This window comes from Cyprinus carpio, chromosome B8 (assembly GCF_018340385.1).
Source record: "Cyprinus carpio isolate SPL01 chromosome B8, ASM1834038v1, whole genome shotgun sequence".
NCBI lineage: Eukaryota > Metazoa > Chordata > Actinopteri > Cypriniformes > Cyprinidae > Cyprinus > Cyprinus carpio.
In genome coordinates, this window is record NC_056604.1 from 15258009 (window position 1) to 15273854 (window position 15846).

The following is a 15846-nucleotide window of genomic DNA, read 5'->3' on the forward strand; positions in this document are numbered from 1 at the left end:
TTTTCTTAATCTTAATTTTATTTAAAAGCACATTATGTTTACAAAATGGCATCTATACACAAACACAAAACAAGACAAATAAAGATACCATAAAATATTCTTAACATTTCAAGACAAGAGACTGGAAACGGGGGCAGGTCATGACACAGGCTTTGACTAGGCCAGACAGGAACAGATGTTACTTTAGTTTACAGTATGTTACTCTGATCTGGAGGGACTGGATCTGGACTGGCCAGTGGAATGTCTCTATGTTTTTATGTCAGTAACGCTGGGTTGTTGTTGTGGGCTCTATTGGTATTTGCCTCTTCAGATTTACATGGTTGTGGGAGGGAGCTGATATTTTCACCATGCTGGGGCCGTGTTCGCAAGTCGTCTCATTCGCCTGAAACAGAAAAGGTTTGATATGAGTCACAACACCTCCAAAATCTCCAACTGAAAATCTGTACAAAGTACTGCTATTGTCGGTCTTAGAGAACTACTCGTTTGTCATTGACATATGGCTTGTCTCTCTAGTTGGTACACATCTGCTATGGGGCAAAATGGTAGTTTAAGTAAGGAAGTTAATTCTCTTACCTTGTGTTTCTGTCCTGGTCCCTGATCTTCTTCTCCATCTCAGCATCTGTCAGTGTCTCAAGCAGTGGACACCACTGGTCAGCATCACCTGTGTTCCGGATGGCAATCTCCACCGTGGGAAGAGGGTTCTCACTACAAAAGACAAATTGTTCATTTGAGCCAGATCTTTTTTTTTTTAGTAGTTGCACAAAACTCAGCTAAATTTACATCTTCCTCCCAGAGGAAGGCCATGACCTTTTTGATGAGTTTTGTAATGTTCTAGACATCAGACACAGCCTGAAAAGATGTCCAACTTAGAGAAAGTTCACATTTGTTTGCAAGTTCAAGTTGTGAAGACTTCCTTTGCTCTTTAGCATATAAATGAAACTCTAAACATTTCTTTGTAACCACATGGAGACAATCAACATGCAGCAATTTAATAATGGACTAACGCTTCACTTTTTACCACATTTTATCTCTGAAAAAGCTTTAAAAGGATTTATATTCGGCCTGGACTGTGATAAAGTGTCCTTTAATAAAGGATTTGAGTGTGTGTGCGCACGAGTCTGAACCTGAAGGCGTAGGTCCTCTGATGCCAGCTGAGCTGGCCGCGTATGCTGTATGCGATAGTGGTGACAAACTCTCCTCCCAAGCCCAGTTCAGAGCACAGCTTCAGAGCAAACTTCTCAGGAGAGTTCTCCTTCTCAGACATGTCCCATTCAAACTGGTCTACCAGAGATATATTCCCAACATGGATGTTTAACTACATGGATAAAAACAAGAGCAATCCAAAAATCATGATAATCTATCTTCATTCAGCTGAAAAAATAAACAAAATAATGATACTGCTATTTTCATGCTTGTGTTTTCATGCGTACCACCAGATAATCAAATTAATTGAATAATAAGATCTGATGTTTAAAGATAGTTTTATTGAAATCAAGGACAGAATGGCGCATGTACCTTGATGATGACTCTCTGGTCCATCTGCTCATCCAGTATGCTGTCTGTGGGGTAGGACTCGATCTGCTGTCTGATGGCCGAGGCAATGGCTGGAACAAAGGTCAGTGGGCTCAGATCCAGATCATCACAAAGGATTTCAGCAAACATCTCCGGAGTCATTAGCTTCTCTTTAAGGTTAAAGGGAAAAAAAAGAGAGTTCAAGCTATTGTGTAATGCAGAATAAAAAACATTCAAAAATAACTTCAGTGGATGCTGCTCAGGAAGTGTGTAGGGGAGTCTACCATTCATGTTCCATGTGAAAGCATCACGCAGCTTCTGCCCGTCAATCTCCATGTCCAGTCGGATGGGCACCAGGATCTCAGGCTGAGTGGCGTTCTCATGGATGACCGCAGGGTCATGATCATCAAAGCTGTAATAAGACACATCCAGGGTGTAAAAAAAATGAAACCAGCTAAATTATATACAGGGGTAGAACAAAACAATGTGATACATGACTTGTATAGACTACAGTAAAAAAAAAAAAAAAAAAAAAATTTTTTTTTTTATCTTTTTGTGAAAATATTCTGTAGGTTTAATATCAGTGTATTATAAGCAGTGTAAAATCATGCAAGCCCATTTAGCAAGGAATGTCTGTAACCGTTATGTCTCAACTGTTTAAAACAATAGTCTTTACAATTATGACTGTGTACACAAAGAATGGCAAGACTTCAGCAGTGAAAAAGAATAGTGGGCAAAAACCGAAAGTAAATGATAGGGGCCGTCAAACACTAAGAAGAAGGATTGTGTACAAACAACACAGAACTATTGCAGCAAAAGTGACAGAAAACCTCAATATTCACCCTAAAGTCCCTGTTTCCACAAAAAACTGAACACAAAGAGCTTCAAAAGACAACATCCATGAAAGAGCTACAATTGCTACAACTTTAATCACAGACAAACCAATGCGAAAAATATGGTGTCATGATGATCATGAAACCTGGACAGCACCAAGATAAACAGCTGCTCTTGCCAGACAACTCACTGTGCGGCCGTTTTTGATGAGAAAAAAAGAGAAGCAGATTTCCTCCTCAAAAATTTCTCAAGCAAATGGCAGATGTTTTGATAGGCAACATTCAACTGGAGACTATTCAAAAGTTGTATGAATCTATTCAAAGCAAGTTGGAAGCTGTATTAAAGAAATATTGCCTATTTCCCAGCTCTTCACACCATGTCCAGCACTGTATGTGTGTGTGTGTGGGGGGGGTGGACTGTCACTTTAAGCAGACATGAAAACACAATACAGGAGTGAGTCTTCACGTTTTCACATTTGCTGTCAAAAACTGATGAATTTCACTCACTTTATGAACTGTGATACTCAGCTCAATCTGAAATTGAAAGATTATTTAAATAAAATAAAGAGAGAGAGAAAAATTTCACCAGAGCGGGAAGGTCCTTTTTTTGTCACGTCCCATTCGATTGCGGTTAATGGTGGTGGAGCAAGGCACAGCGTCCAAGTGATGGGAACTGTTGGGAAGAGTGGGCACCCACTGACTGTTTCTCTTGGCTTTCTGCTCCCTGTTAAAAACAAAAAAAAACAAAAACACACACAGGTTAAATAAGCAGATGTGCTGACATGCAACAACTACAGCTGCACAAAAAATAACCTAATTATAAACAGAAGGTTATCAATGGTGTGTGTGCTAATCTAGTTATGGTTATGTTTATCGTTCCTGGTGTGAACAGGCCTTACGTCTACTAAGTAGTGTAATCACTCAAATAGAAATGTAACGGTTTCCATTTCAATTACGAATAAGAATCCTTTGTAATGGCCATGTTCAAACAGGAAGCAAGTGTGAATGTATTTTCTTTATCAAAGGTGAGAAATGGTTAACCTGAGATAGGCTGGAGGTTCAGTGCTGATGGACACGGCCTTGTACTTCTCGTCATGTCCCTCAAATATCTCCTCTACTTCTGAGGCCTTCAGCAGCGTCACACTGGTGGCTAAAGTGGTGTAACCGTGATCTAACAAAAACATTGCTTATACTGTAAGACAGAAAGTGCCACTTCCAGCTTACTCTAACCCTTTTGTGTGTGAATACCAGACTTACCGTGAGACGATGCTACGATCTTCTTTCTCTCTTCTACTGTCGCTAGTCTTCTCGAGAGTGATGGGTAGCGCTTATATAAGGACCCTCTGAACATACGCAAGAAATTCCCCACTTAAAACACACATATAATGTAAAATGATATAAGACTGACTAAACAATTACCGTTAATCGTAGTTCTGTCAGTGACTGCACTCTTTAACGTTATCTCTGTTAAACTCGCATCGTGTAATAACACAACTACACATTAAGGATAGCCGTATACTTGATGTGTAAAACGCCAGGACTGATTCTTTTCCATGATTCATCAATCAGTTAGACATCTTATCCCAAATGACAACAATCTTAGCTAGCTAGCTAATGTATTAGCACTCAACGCAAAACAATATGCGGTTTATACAAACATAAATCCTCGTAAAAAAGATCAGTGCGTTAAATTGCACACCTCTGATCCAATCATGTAAAATTCTCCATCCTCCTCCAGTTGGAATTTAATAGGTTTCTGTCCGTATGTTTTGCTTAGCGCCATGTTGAACGTTAGCGCGACCCGTTCCTTTGGACACGCGTATTAGCGGAGCGCCGGAAGTGGCTAGGATGGATACAGCTACAGGCGGAAGTGACGCAATCCTTGCTAACTCGCTGCGAAATGCCAAACGGTTGTTGTCAACGATTCCCCTCAAAGGGGTGTTTTGATCGTAAACTTAGGGGGTTCGAGGAGGACACGATGACAAAGTTCATCGTTTGGACGAAAGACAAAGCTTTTGGTGTGGACGGTGAGATTTAATTCAGGATTTATTTGGTGTGTTTCCCAAAGCTAGGGATTTACTGTAACTTAGTTAACTTACTTGTACAGACCCCAAACCCTTATCTAAAAAAATTAAGTGGAAACTCCAGTATGTTCCTTTTGACGGGATTCCCTTCATGGTGGTTGGGAGGAGGGTCTACTCCTGTCACCAAGGGGTAGACAAGCACAAACATGAAAAACTGACAAGACAGCTACAACTGGTATGTCCATAAACCGTTACCCTGGCCTGCATGCACTTTGCCTCACACATATGTAACCTTGGACCACAAAACCAGTTATGGGGTCATTTTTTTTTTTTAATTGAGATTTATAAATAATCTGAAAGCTGAATAAATAATCTTTCCAATAATACAAATAGGACAAGGATGTGACAATATTTGGCCGATATACAAATATTTTAAAATCTGGTCTCTGAGGGTGCAAAAAAATCAAAATATTGAGAAAATCGCCTTTAAAGTTGTCCAAATGAAGTCCTTAGCAATGCATATTAATAATTAAGTTTTGATATTTTTTTATGGCAGGTAATTTACAAATATCTTAATGGAACATGATTTTTACTTAATATCCTAATGATTTTTGGCATAAAAGAAAAATCTTTTATTTTGACCCATCAATGGATTGTTGGCTATTGCTACAAATATACACGTGCTACTTACGACTGGTTTTGTAGCCCAAGGTCTCATATTATGTGGAGAGTCAGAAGTAGCTTATTGAAAAGCCTTTGTGCTAGGTTACTTCATACGCTGTCTACGTCGAGCTCGCAGCATTCTTAAGGACTCCTCTCACCCTGACCACCCTGACCACTGTTTAACCTCCTGCCCCCCGGGAGGCGCTTCAGGAGCCTCCGGACAAGGACCAGCAGACTCAGGAACAGCTTTTTCCCTACAGCTGTCTCATTACTGAATTCTGCCCTCTGACCAACACACAAAAAACACAAAAAACACCACACAACAACATCCACTACATATATAATACAACAACAAAAACCAGTTACACTTGTTATTACTTGCACTACTATCTGTTCATTCATACAGAATACTGAATAATCCGTTTGCACACTGGAATATTTTCTATGCACTTTTTTTTAATGTTTAATGTAAATGATGTTCATAGTTTCTGCTTATAGTGTACATACACTTATTATATAATCCATCTGTATAGTATGTTCATAGTACACCTATCTGAATATCATGCTGGTAGTATTTAAAAATCTGTAAATTATGTCCACAGTACTGCCTTATCTGTATATTTATTGTACATTTGTAACATATTGTAGACACTGTATATCCTGTACTTACTGCTTATTGCACTTCTGGTTAGATGCTAACTGCATTTCGTTGCCTTGTACCTTACATGTGCAATGACAATAAAGTTGAATCTAATCGAATCTGAAAAAATGTTATCCTCTTCAACAAATACGGGAGCTAAATAGCAACACAAATGGAATGTCGAACTGTGTATTGTCTTTAGCTTGATGACCACTCAGACCATTGTTATGAAGAGAGGCGACGTCTTCAAGACTCGAAGAAATTGGACTGTCCAGCCAGAATATATGTGGTTCATCTAATCAGATTCCCTGATTACAAGGTGTATATTTATATTTATTCAGTGACTGAGCTAAATATTTGACTATAAATATTGTTACAACTGGCTCGTTCTACTCTGTAACATAATTACGGGAACCAACAACAAAATCTAGGTTCTAAAGCAAAATGTAACTTTATAGTAAAATTAAATGTATGGAGGAATGTCAATAAAGTATGTAATGCAGCTTGTGTGTTGCATGTGTAATGAATACATCAGTAATGTTATATATGTGAAGAAAACAAATGTCACAGAGTGAGGGAGAAAGACAGCACAGTGTCAGTGTAAAGGGGAAATCAAAATAAGTATAGGTGCCTACAAGTAAGAGAATGAATTGGTATTATATGTTTTTTCAGATACCTAAATGACATTCATAAACAGAGGAAGGAGAGCGCTGGGTGTCTGAGACATGCCTTAACAAAAAACCCATCAGCAGTGAAGCTTGAGGAGCAATTTGTTGCCTGCTTCCCAGCGATCGAGGAGCACAAAAACCATCCTGTGGTAGGAGAGGTCAGCATTTATTTTCAGGAGATCTGTTTACATGATGAATTACATAGTCAAAGAGTAGGGATGTAATGATTCACTCAACTCATGAGTCGATTCAATTCACGATTTTGATTTCAGGATTAAATTTCTTTTAACAAAATTTTTTAAGACACTATACAGTAAAAAGGTTTAATTTTATTAGGCGATTGCTGCACGTTCTTTGTGAAATTAAAATATGACAAAACTAAATTTCTATTTTAAAACAAACCCCAAATCAAATAAGTTAGTAACACAAATAAAAGGAATCTATAATAAAAGGATAATAAATTAATCTTAATCCGTATTAAGTTTAATCTGTACCACTGCTTTACCTGGTAGCTCAAACTACTTACAAGAGGGTACTTTTCCTGACCTACTGCTACATCTATTAGTGGCCTGTTTGCTATGTAGCTCATAGGTGTCCCTGTCAATCCTCTCAATAACTCTAAATCCTCATTTGTGACTTTAGACAAAGCTCTGCAATATACAAAATTCACATCTACGTGTCATAAAAATCCAGATTACTGGTACGCCTATGCTACAGTAAATTACATAGTTTATCATATTTGGTATTTCTATCCTTATTTATAAAGCGTAAAAACAACTCGCCTGCCATTGCTGTAGTGACAGAAGATGGGTTTCCGTTTCTGGTTTGCCTTCGCCACTACAACAGCTGTTACGGGCAGTGGTTTTATTTTTCTGCCTCTTGGCTTATGCCACTGTTGAGGCAGGCTTATGGAGGACTGGGCTGAGATACTGCTAATATTTTGCCCTTTACAGAGGTCCTGGCCTGGGTATAGGTAAGACCAATGACATGGGCGCAGAAACCTGTGGAACTAGCAGACATTAGGGGTGTACATAAGTTTTTCAGCCTGGTTCTCATAAGAGAACCTGGAGATTTGGTTTGGTCCTCACACTTTGTGACCAAATAAATATAACTATAAAAATTAATTAATAATAGTGAAAATATTTTTGCACTTTATTTATTTAGGTTTAAATAAAATTTGTTTAAATAAACAAAATAATAAAGTGTGATAATTAGTACTGTCAAAGGATTAATCACATCCAAAATAAAAGTTTTTATTTACATAATATATGTGTGTGTACTGTGTATATTTATTATGTATATATAAATACACACACATACAATGTATATTTTGAAATATTCACACACACACACACACACACATATATATATATATACATTTGTATATTTATATTCTTATATTTTATATTATATATAAATATATTTAATATATAAACATATAGGGCTGAACAATAAATCGAAATGGAATCAAGATCGCGATTCGACAGAAGCTGCGATTGTCATGAGTATCTTTCAGTGAAGCACGATTCTGTGATCAGCCGAATATCTCTATCCAAAGTTGCGTTCTCGCACTGAAACTCCAAATATGCCTCGCAGAAGCAACCCAGGAAATCCCTACAGCAGTAGCTGAATAAACAGAAGATTTAACTGCTTTCATTGATTCAGCGTGACTAATAAACACACAATATATGGTTATCTGAGTGTATTATAATTTTCATTATAATAAAGTATATTTATAATGCAATGCCTTTATTACTGCTGCATAGAATACTATGAAATATGTTGTGTGCCTTTTTTTGTGTAAGAAGCCACATCATCTCACAGAAGTATTTATTTCATACACTCGACTGACGTCATGAAGTGAGTTTGGAGTAAAAATATGGTATTAAATGTGGTATTTTCAAATGCTTTCAGATGAAGCAGCATTTACTACACAGAGTCGTAGTTCACTGAAGCTATGCAAACAGCTGTCATTATCGCAAATGATTTCTTCGATTTCATAATCGCGCAATAACTAGTCAGTGAACTATGGCTCTGTGTAGTAAATGCTGCTTTGTCTGAAAGCACGTGATGATGATTTACTGCTGATTACAGAACCGGCTTTACTAACAAAATGCGCATGACAATTGCATTCGATTAATCGTGCAGTCCTATAAACATATCATATTTTTCTTAAATGTATACATGCATGTGTTTGTATTTATATATACATAATAAATATACACAGTTTACACGCATATTATGTAAACAAAAACTTTTATTTTGGATGTGATTAATTGCGATTAATCGTTTGACAGCACTAGTGATAATACTGTTATATTTAAAATAAAAAGGGAGTATTAAATACGAATACTATTATGTTATAGTGAGCTTAAAAATAAAATGCTATTCACTATATATATATAAATATTCATCATTTTCAAATTTAAAATCAGCAAGCTTTTATTTTGGCGGGTTGCCGGCAAGTTTAAACGTAACATTTCTCCGTATATGGACTGCCGTGCCGATTAAAGAGTGTCATTGTTCAGTGTTCAGTTTGATTTGAAAGCTTACACAGTATTACAGTTTGTCGATCTTAAAACGGTGATTGTGCATTAACAACTGTCAATCATGTCGCTACGCAAATGCGCGGTGTGCACCTGCGTACCACTTGTGTGATTGTAATAGTGAATAAAGAGATATGTACCCAGCTTTACAGGAACAGTGTTGCTCCTTAATTATCCTTGGTCTCAATCACCAGGTGATGCGGAAGTTCTGTTTTCAATCTTTATTTTGTTTAATTCATTTCGAGTCACGTTCACATCCTTAATATATCCCTCGAATGCATATTGCAGACCTTTCTTAGCCTGACTTCATCATACTCATATTCTAGGCAGACTTCCCGTCCAAAAATGTTGTGGGTGGGGTTCGGGCTGGCACCCAGGCTAGACCTTTCTGTCTGCATCTCTCTGAAATCAACACGTAATTTTTCCAGAAGTTATTCATTATTTCCCAGTGAGTGCACGAACTGACAGTGGTAGCGCCATGGCTGGTATCAAAGCTTGTCGGACATAGCAACAGTAACTAAGAGTGGGAGGGTCTTTGCATCGGTCAGTTGTATCACAATTTGTTTGGGATCTTAAACGATTTGAATTGTCACATATTTGAATAGATTTTCAACTGGCTCGCGGTTTATCGTTACATCCCTATCAAATAGTTAACTTACAACCATTCCATAAAGGACATCTGATATTATTGATCACTTTAGGTTCGTGAGCCAGTGGACACTAGCAGCACCCCTCCCAGTGACCACATCATTCTTCACAAAGACATCAGCAATCCTCCCAGAAACTCCAGCAAGACAAAGAAAAGGCAAAGGTGTGAGAGCTTACTGCGTGAAATTTCAGATCTCACTTACCATCTACAGGATGAGCCATTTCTGGACTCCTTGACCTTTCGACTGAATGACCTTTTGGAGGATGTAAGGCGTCATACCCCTCACGATGACACCCTTCCCCTGTCTTACACACCTCCATCTAAAAAAAACAGATACCTCAAAACCCTCAGCATAATCCCCGAAAAACATTCATCCTCTGGAAAGTTTGGCCGTTGTGCTGAAGCAGTGAAAGCAAGCTCCAAGCCTTAAAAGCAGATGTAATGTAGTTATTTGCTTGTTGCATTGGGTTAAATATTTTCATGACATTCTTTAGTGTTTATTATTGTTCCTATTGTATTAATGACCACAAAATAATAATTATAAAACAAGTTTTTCCGATTATGGACGCAGATTGCCTGAGACCTTGTTCTCCTCAGTTCTCTTAATTCAACAATATCTAAAAACAGCTTTATGTTTGAAAAATAAGAAGGGTGTAAATTTGTTACTAATTTGTTGTGATTTAAAGTTATTTCTTTATATATATTATTTATTTGTTTGTTTATGCTCATTTTGTTTATCCTAATGTTTACCCTGGATGTATTTTTAATTTTAGTATAATAAATAAGAAAGAATGAAAGGAATGGATTTATAAACATTTACCACTTTAACATTTAATGTAATTTAAATTAATTTATACCCATGTTTATTTATAAATTCTACCTGTTTTAATGTTTATTACTGATGCAGTATTTGGTTGTCTGATATTTTCTATAGTTGAGGGATCTAAATTTCATAGAAAAAGTGTTTACAGCAACATTGTTTGCCATGTGGCTTGTGTAGGTGAAATAAAAAATAAAAAAAAAACAGAAGCTCAAGTTCTGGGGTCTCGGCACCCTCAACATTTAATTGTAAGTTCTTAAAAAATGTAGTGCTTGTCTGTACATACAAAGGTACATCTATTAATTATCTTCACAACAATAAAATTATAAATAAAACAATTACAAACTTGGAAATAAATAAAAATGGGGCAATGGCACAAACTGGAATTCAACATTCAAACTTTGACATTAGCATTCAGAGTTAGATTCAGACATACAAAAGGTAAAAAGGGGACAAAAACATACAAAATGAAGTCTGAATATGGCACATGTGTTGAATGACAAGCTGTCGGTAGGAGTATTTCACTTCATGGTTGTAGTTTCCTGATAGCATATTTGTCAAGAAGACATTTTAACAGTGAAATTGGTATATTGGCATATATTTTCTCCATGCATTTTGATCTTTTTATAAATCATAAATTATGCACAATCTATATTTTGTTCCAGTTCAGCTATATAGTTGTCATAGTAGCAAAAAAAAAAAAAAAAAAAAAAAACCCGGAAACCATGGTGTATTTCTTTCATTATATTTCAATTTAAATTCCTCTTTATCATTTCTCTCAAATGAAAACACACACACTAACATTCACATCTGAAATCTCTCCTGATACGAACAACATCCCCTCAAATATTCTGCTCATCATATTAGATCACATGGTAAGAAAGCACTCATGGATTTAATTCACAATGTAAAAAGGCTTAGCAGGGTGAAGCCACTCACAGTGTTTGGTACAAAAAAGCCTTTCTGTAGAGTTACAGCGTTATAATGTAAATCACAGAGAGAGGCCAGCTGCAAATAAAAGAGAACGGCTTTGGCATTAATATATTTCTAAGACTTAGCAACATTTGCATTTCTTTACACTAATAAGCATAAGTAATATTATTTATGGTTATTTAATAACCATAAATAACAGTGTAAGTCCTGCAGCTCAGACCTGTCATCTCCTCATGCTCAAATGTGACTTTAACCAAGTCAGTTAGCAGTCAAAAGAGAATCTTTCAGTCTTGAGTGATCCGATTATTGCCTGAAAGGTTAGTTTCAGTTGTAATCATCTACAGGAAAACTGGCAGCAGCAATAGTCAAAACAGCCATGTAAAAGAACAAAAAGCAACAAAAGACTATACAATTTACATGGTTTTACTGTACATGTAATACTGTAGCTATACTGCGAGACTGTTATAGCAAATTTTGAGTCCAAAAGGGAGATTCTGTTTGAAGATGAATCAATAGAAAATCCACTTTGAATTCGAAAAGGACCAAGGACCACATCACTACTCTCCTGCCCTTTAGGACCTGTCTAAAGTGCTTGAAATGTCTTTGTTTAGTGTGCTCATGCGTGAAAGACTGCATCTGGTAAATGCTTCCCACACAGTGTGCCTCTTATGTGCAGTCTTAAGGCAAACCTTGTAAGAACCACAGTGGTCCTCCTGTGCCTGTCACATAGTCTGTAGGGACAGGAAACACAGGGACAGCTTCCTGCAAGAAATGAGCAGCTCAATAATGGAATTAATCCATTGGATAAAAGATCCAGATAACACTGTCGGTGTTAATAAAGTGTCTCAGCTTCAGGCTTGCCGAACTCGGCAGAGTGCTTTCAGAAGAAGCTCTTGGGTATTTTGAACCCTTTCTGCTTCATGCGTGGTAGAGTCAGGCTCGGCGAGCTCTTCGAGCGGCAGGTTTTGGGGGTGCCACGCTTTCGCAGCAAGAAGTCGTAGTCGGCAGATGAGTTCATGGCGTAGAAAACGTTTCCATTATCTGGGATTTTAAGTTCTGTAGAGGGAAAAAAAATTAAGGTTAGAAAACAAGCTTAACCGGGAATTGAAAATACTGTCAAAATTAGAACTGGAGCTTTGCAGCTTTTAGTGCATGTGTATTAGATTTAAGACTATTTAAATTGTAATGCACTCTAAAAAGGTAACTAAACATTTATCTGATACATATACAGTACATTTGAAATTACAGCCTTTATTTTTTCTGGAAACTAGAATTTTTTGTCTGATAAATACAACCTGCCATCATCTAGCAATAGCAATGAGCAAATCAAGATTTTGACAGACTGTTAAAGGCTATTGGCGATATTGCTATTGCTGATCATTTATCTCTATATATCCCTTAAAAGAACGAGCTCTTCGATATTTCCAGCCCCAACTTCCTGTTTCAGGTTTTTACCTTTATGCTTGGAGACCCTCTGTAACAGCTCATAGTCTTCTGACCTGTCCTCGTCCAGGTTGTGCTTGGCCATGGCTTTCCTAATGACACCCGGGGTTTTGTCTTGACTAGTGACCTGCAAAACACAATCATCAAGATGAATTTACCTACTACCTCACCATCTTTTCTTCATTATTTATCTCTGTCTATCTCCCATAATGTCTCTCACTCACCAGGATGCTCTTGTACATGTTGCCGTTGTCCGTGTCAAGGCTGACTCTGATGATGCAGCAGTCGTTCACCTGCTGGTTGTGCAGCGGCAGGGAGAGAGACGAGTACTCAGAGACACCAGAGACCGAACGTTTGTGAAAATGGAAGGTCTGCCCTGTGGAGGTGGAGACTGAGGATGAAGAAGAGGAGGTGGAGCTGCTGCTGCAGCCAGACTCCAAACCCAAGCCTGAACCGGAGGCCTCCAAAGATGAAGGAGTGGACAACTCCCAAAGCTGGAAAACACAGAAATTAATGAATATTTTTAAAGCTCATAAATGCAAGTATTATATTTCAATTTAAATCACAAACATGCTCAAGAAGATGCAAATACCTTGGAAGAGGAATCAGAAGCAAGCTCCCCTGTATCTGAGATTGATGTAGAATGTTGAACAGTTGGTGTGGATGTCTGGAGAAAGATTCAGTAGTCAGATTAATACAAATACACAATCAATATTAATAAAAAGAAAAACAAACACACACAAAACACACACATAAATATTATAAAATTATAAAAAATATTATAATTATTAATAAAAAAAAAAAAAAAAAAAAAAACTATTAGTAAACTATTATATGTGACACGGACCACAAAACCAGTCATAAGGGTCAATTTTTTGAAATTGAGATTTATACATGAAAAAATCTTTAATCTTGACCAATAACAATGGTATGGTATATATTGTATCACTGCCAGCAATAGCCAAATTTTAAGTCTAAACAATGTTTGCTAGGCATACTATTAGGTCTGTAGATAAACAATATGGCCTTACTCTTTGACTTCCTGTTTCTGGGGAGTTCAGCAGACTGAGACTCGTCTCCTCTGCGTCTGAGCCGCTGGATCCCGCTGAGGTGAGGCTGAGGGAATCTGCTCCATCTTTGAAGCTGTCTTTGAACTGGCTTAAGCGCGGCTGCTCAAAGGACTTGGAGTGTGACGTCCCTGCGCTGCTGTAACCCGACTCCTCGCTCATGCGTTTGATGATGCCCCCGTTCTTTTTGCACACTGACTCAGATGGCGGCTCGATATCACAGGACATAGAGTAGCTGAAATAGAAAAGAAACCGCAGATATTTAATACATAAAATAGCTTACATTATTATCTCTCAAATCATTTGTTTCAATCATATTTGTATCTTATATATTCATATTTTGTCTTTCTCACCTCTCAGTCTCTGTAAGTCTCTCCACCCTCTTGAACCATTCAATGAAGCGCTGGTTTTTGGTGAAGTTGTAATAATTGCATGTCAGTTGCAGCAACTTGATCTGAGCAATCACTTCAAATTCCTAAAGAAATAAACAAAAACAATTCACTTAATTTATTTACTTTTATTCATTTTGTTTACTAGTGTATTTATTTATTGAGATTTTTCATTAAAAGTGTTCCTCTTAAGGCCAAGAATGATGATAACTACATGTGACCCTGGACCACAAAAACCAGTCATAAGGGTACATTTTTTTTTTTTAAATTGAGATTTATACATCATCTGAAAGCTGAATGAATAAGCAAATAAATAAATAAACCTGTTAGGATAGGACAATATTTGGCTATTGAGAAAATCGCCTTTAAAGTTGTCCAGATGACGTTCTTAGCAATGCATATTACTAATCAAAAATTACGTTTTGATATTAAATCTATGGTAGGACATTTACAAAATATCTTCATAAAACATGATCTTTACTTAATATCCTAATGATTTTTGGCATAAAATAAAAATTGATCATTTTGAGCCATACAATGTATTGTTGGCTATTGCTAAAATATACTTGTGCTATTTACGACTGGTTTTGTGCTACAGAGTCACATATTTGTGCACACACCAACAGGCAATAACATTCTGTTTATTATAAGTGTGCACAGTTATGTCATGTGCAGTGTTAAATCTGTGAGATCATTAAACTGATTGGCTGTCAATGTTTATCGTTTATTTACTGGAAATTAATTTTTTTAAATACATTCCAATATTGTTCCTCTGTGACTCACCTTCCTTCTCTTCTCAAAGTTGATCAGCCCTACCTGAAAGATATAAAATAAATAAATAAATAAATTATATATATTAGTATATTTCCTAATTACTGAAAATATTACATAGCTCCACTGAACTCTCACCTCAAGATGGTCTTTCATAGCAGTATCCAACATGACTAGATCAGTCAGAAAAGTGCCCAGGTATGGAATAGTTCCTTGTACAACACCCTAAACAACAGGAAGAAGAAGAAAGACACTAAATAAACAAATAAATAAACATACAGTTTACAATTCCATTCAGGACAGTTTCTTGTAAACCCTACAAATAGAATTTCTGCCCCCTTTTGACCATAAGAGGGCACTGTTGCTCAATAAATATCAAGTTCAACTGAAATTATGTGCCATTTATTTCTGTATATACCATGTCTCTTTGCTGCTGGTGTCTTCTCTGGGCTCCTTTGTGGTTAATCTCGACGATGGCAGATTTGGAGGTGCCCTCCTGTGGAGACATCAGTTTCAAATCAATTTGGGTCTTAAAAGGGAAAGCATTTACATTGACGCAGTATTAGCAGCGGTATAACCTGAAGGCAGATAAGCCTGTCAAAGTAAAATCTTAAGACTGCACTGTCATCATATACCATGACGCAGGATGAACGTGAGTTTGACTGCATGGTGTTTAGTGATAGAGCCAGCCAACACCCTGGGGAAGCCTTATCTGGACGTACACAAGCCCCTATCAGCACATACAAAAAACCCACTAACAAATCAAAAAAACCAACTCAAATGACACAATCTACCAAGCTCCCTAATTCAGCACACATTCCAAGGATGCTTTCCGATGTTCTGCTCTAGTTTGCTCTCTAATGTTGAATGTACATAAAGGAAAGCTTT

At 37.1% G+C, this 15846-nt stretch overlaps 3 protein-coding genes across 6 annotated transcripts in view; 1 reads left to right on the forward strand and 2 right to left on the reverse strand.

The window, feature by feature from the left end:
- smarcb1a (SWI/SNF related, matrix associated, actin dependent regulator of chromatin, subfamily b, member 1a) lies at window positions 1-4197 on the reverse strand. Of its 2 annotated transcripts, none has more exons than XM_042729931.1 (9): window positions 4045-4197; window positions 3603-3714; window positions 3387-3495; window positions 2932-3069; window positions 1797-1924; window positions 1516-1682; window positions 1125-1315; window positions 574-705; window positions 1-382 (listed from the first exon to the last, which is right to left on the reverse strand). In XM_042729931.1, the coding sequence occupies exons 1-9, from the start codon at window positions 4126-4128 to the stop codon at window positions 343-345; spliced, it is 1101 nt and encodes a 366-aa protein (XP_042585865.1). In that variant the 5' UTR covers window positions 4129-4197; the 3' UTR covers window positions 1-342. The 2 variants fall into 2 exon arrangements, with proteins under 2 accessions (XP_042585865.1, XP_042585864.1); XM_042729930.1 differs by having other exon boundaries at window positions 3387-3516.
- si:dkey-31c13.1 (uncharacterized protein LOC100002197 homolog) lies at window positions 4197-11263 on the forward strand. Its single transcript, XM_042729932.1, has 5 exons — window positions 4197-4372; window positions 4453-4604; window positions 5875-5993; window positions 6345-6498; window positions 9588-11263. Exons 1-5 carry the CDS (start codon window positions 4246-4248, stop codon window positions 9963-9965), a joined length of 930 nt encoding a protein of 309 aa, XP_042585866.1. The 5' UTR covers window positions 4197-4245; the 3' UTR covers window positions 9966-11263.
- The window catches only part of LOC109084264 (ral guanine nucleotide dissociation stimulator-like), a 26572-nt gene continuing 21292 nt past the window's right edge, over window positions 10567-15846 (reverse strand). For all 3 annotated transcript variants that reach the window (XM_042729928.1, XM_042729929.1, XM_042729927.1), the window contains exons 9-17: window positions 15377-15454; window positions 15097-15183; window positions 14971-15003; window positions 14152-14273; window positions 13763-14033; window positions 13324-13398; window positions 12956-13225; window positions 12744-12858; window positions 10567-12344 (exon numbers count right to left, since the gene is read on the reverse strand). In XM_042729928.1, the coding sequence (XP_042585862.1) occupies window positions 12169-12344; window positions 12744-12858; window positions 12956-13225; window positions 13324-13398; window positions 13763-14033; window positions 14152-14273; window positions 14971-15003; window positions 15097-15183; window positions 15377-15454 (1227 nt within the window). In that variant the 3' untranslated portion in view covers window positions 10567-12168. The remainder of the gene's footprint in view (window positions 12345-12743; window positions 12859-12955; window positions 13226-13323; window positions 13399-13762; window positions 14034-14151; window positions 14274-14970; window positions 15004-15096; window positions 15184-15376; window positions 15455-15846) is intronic.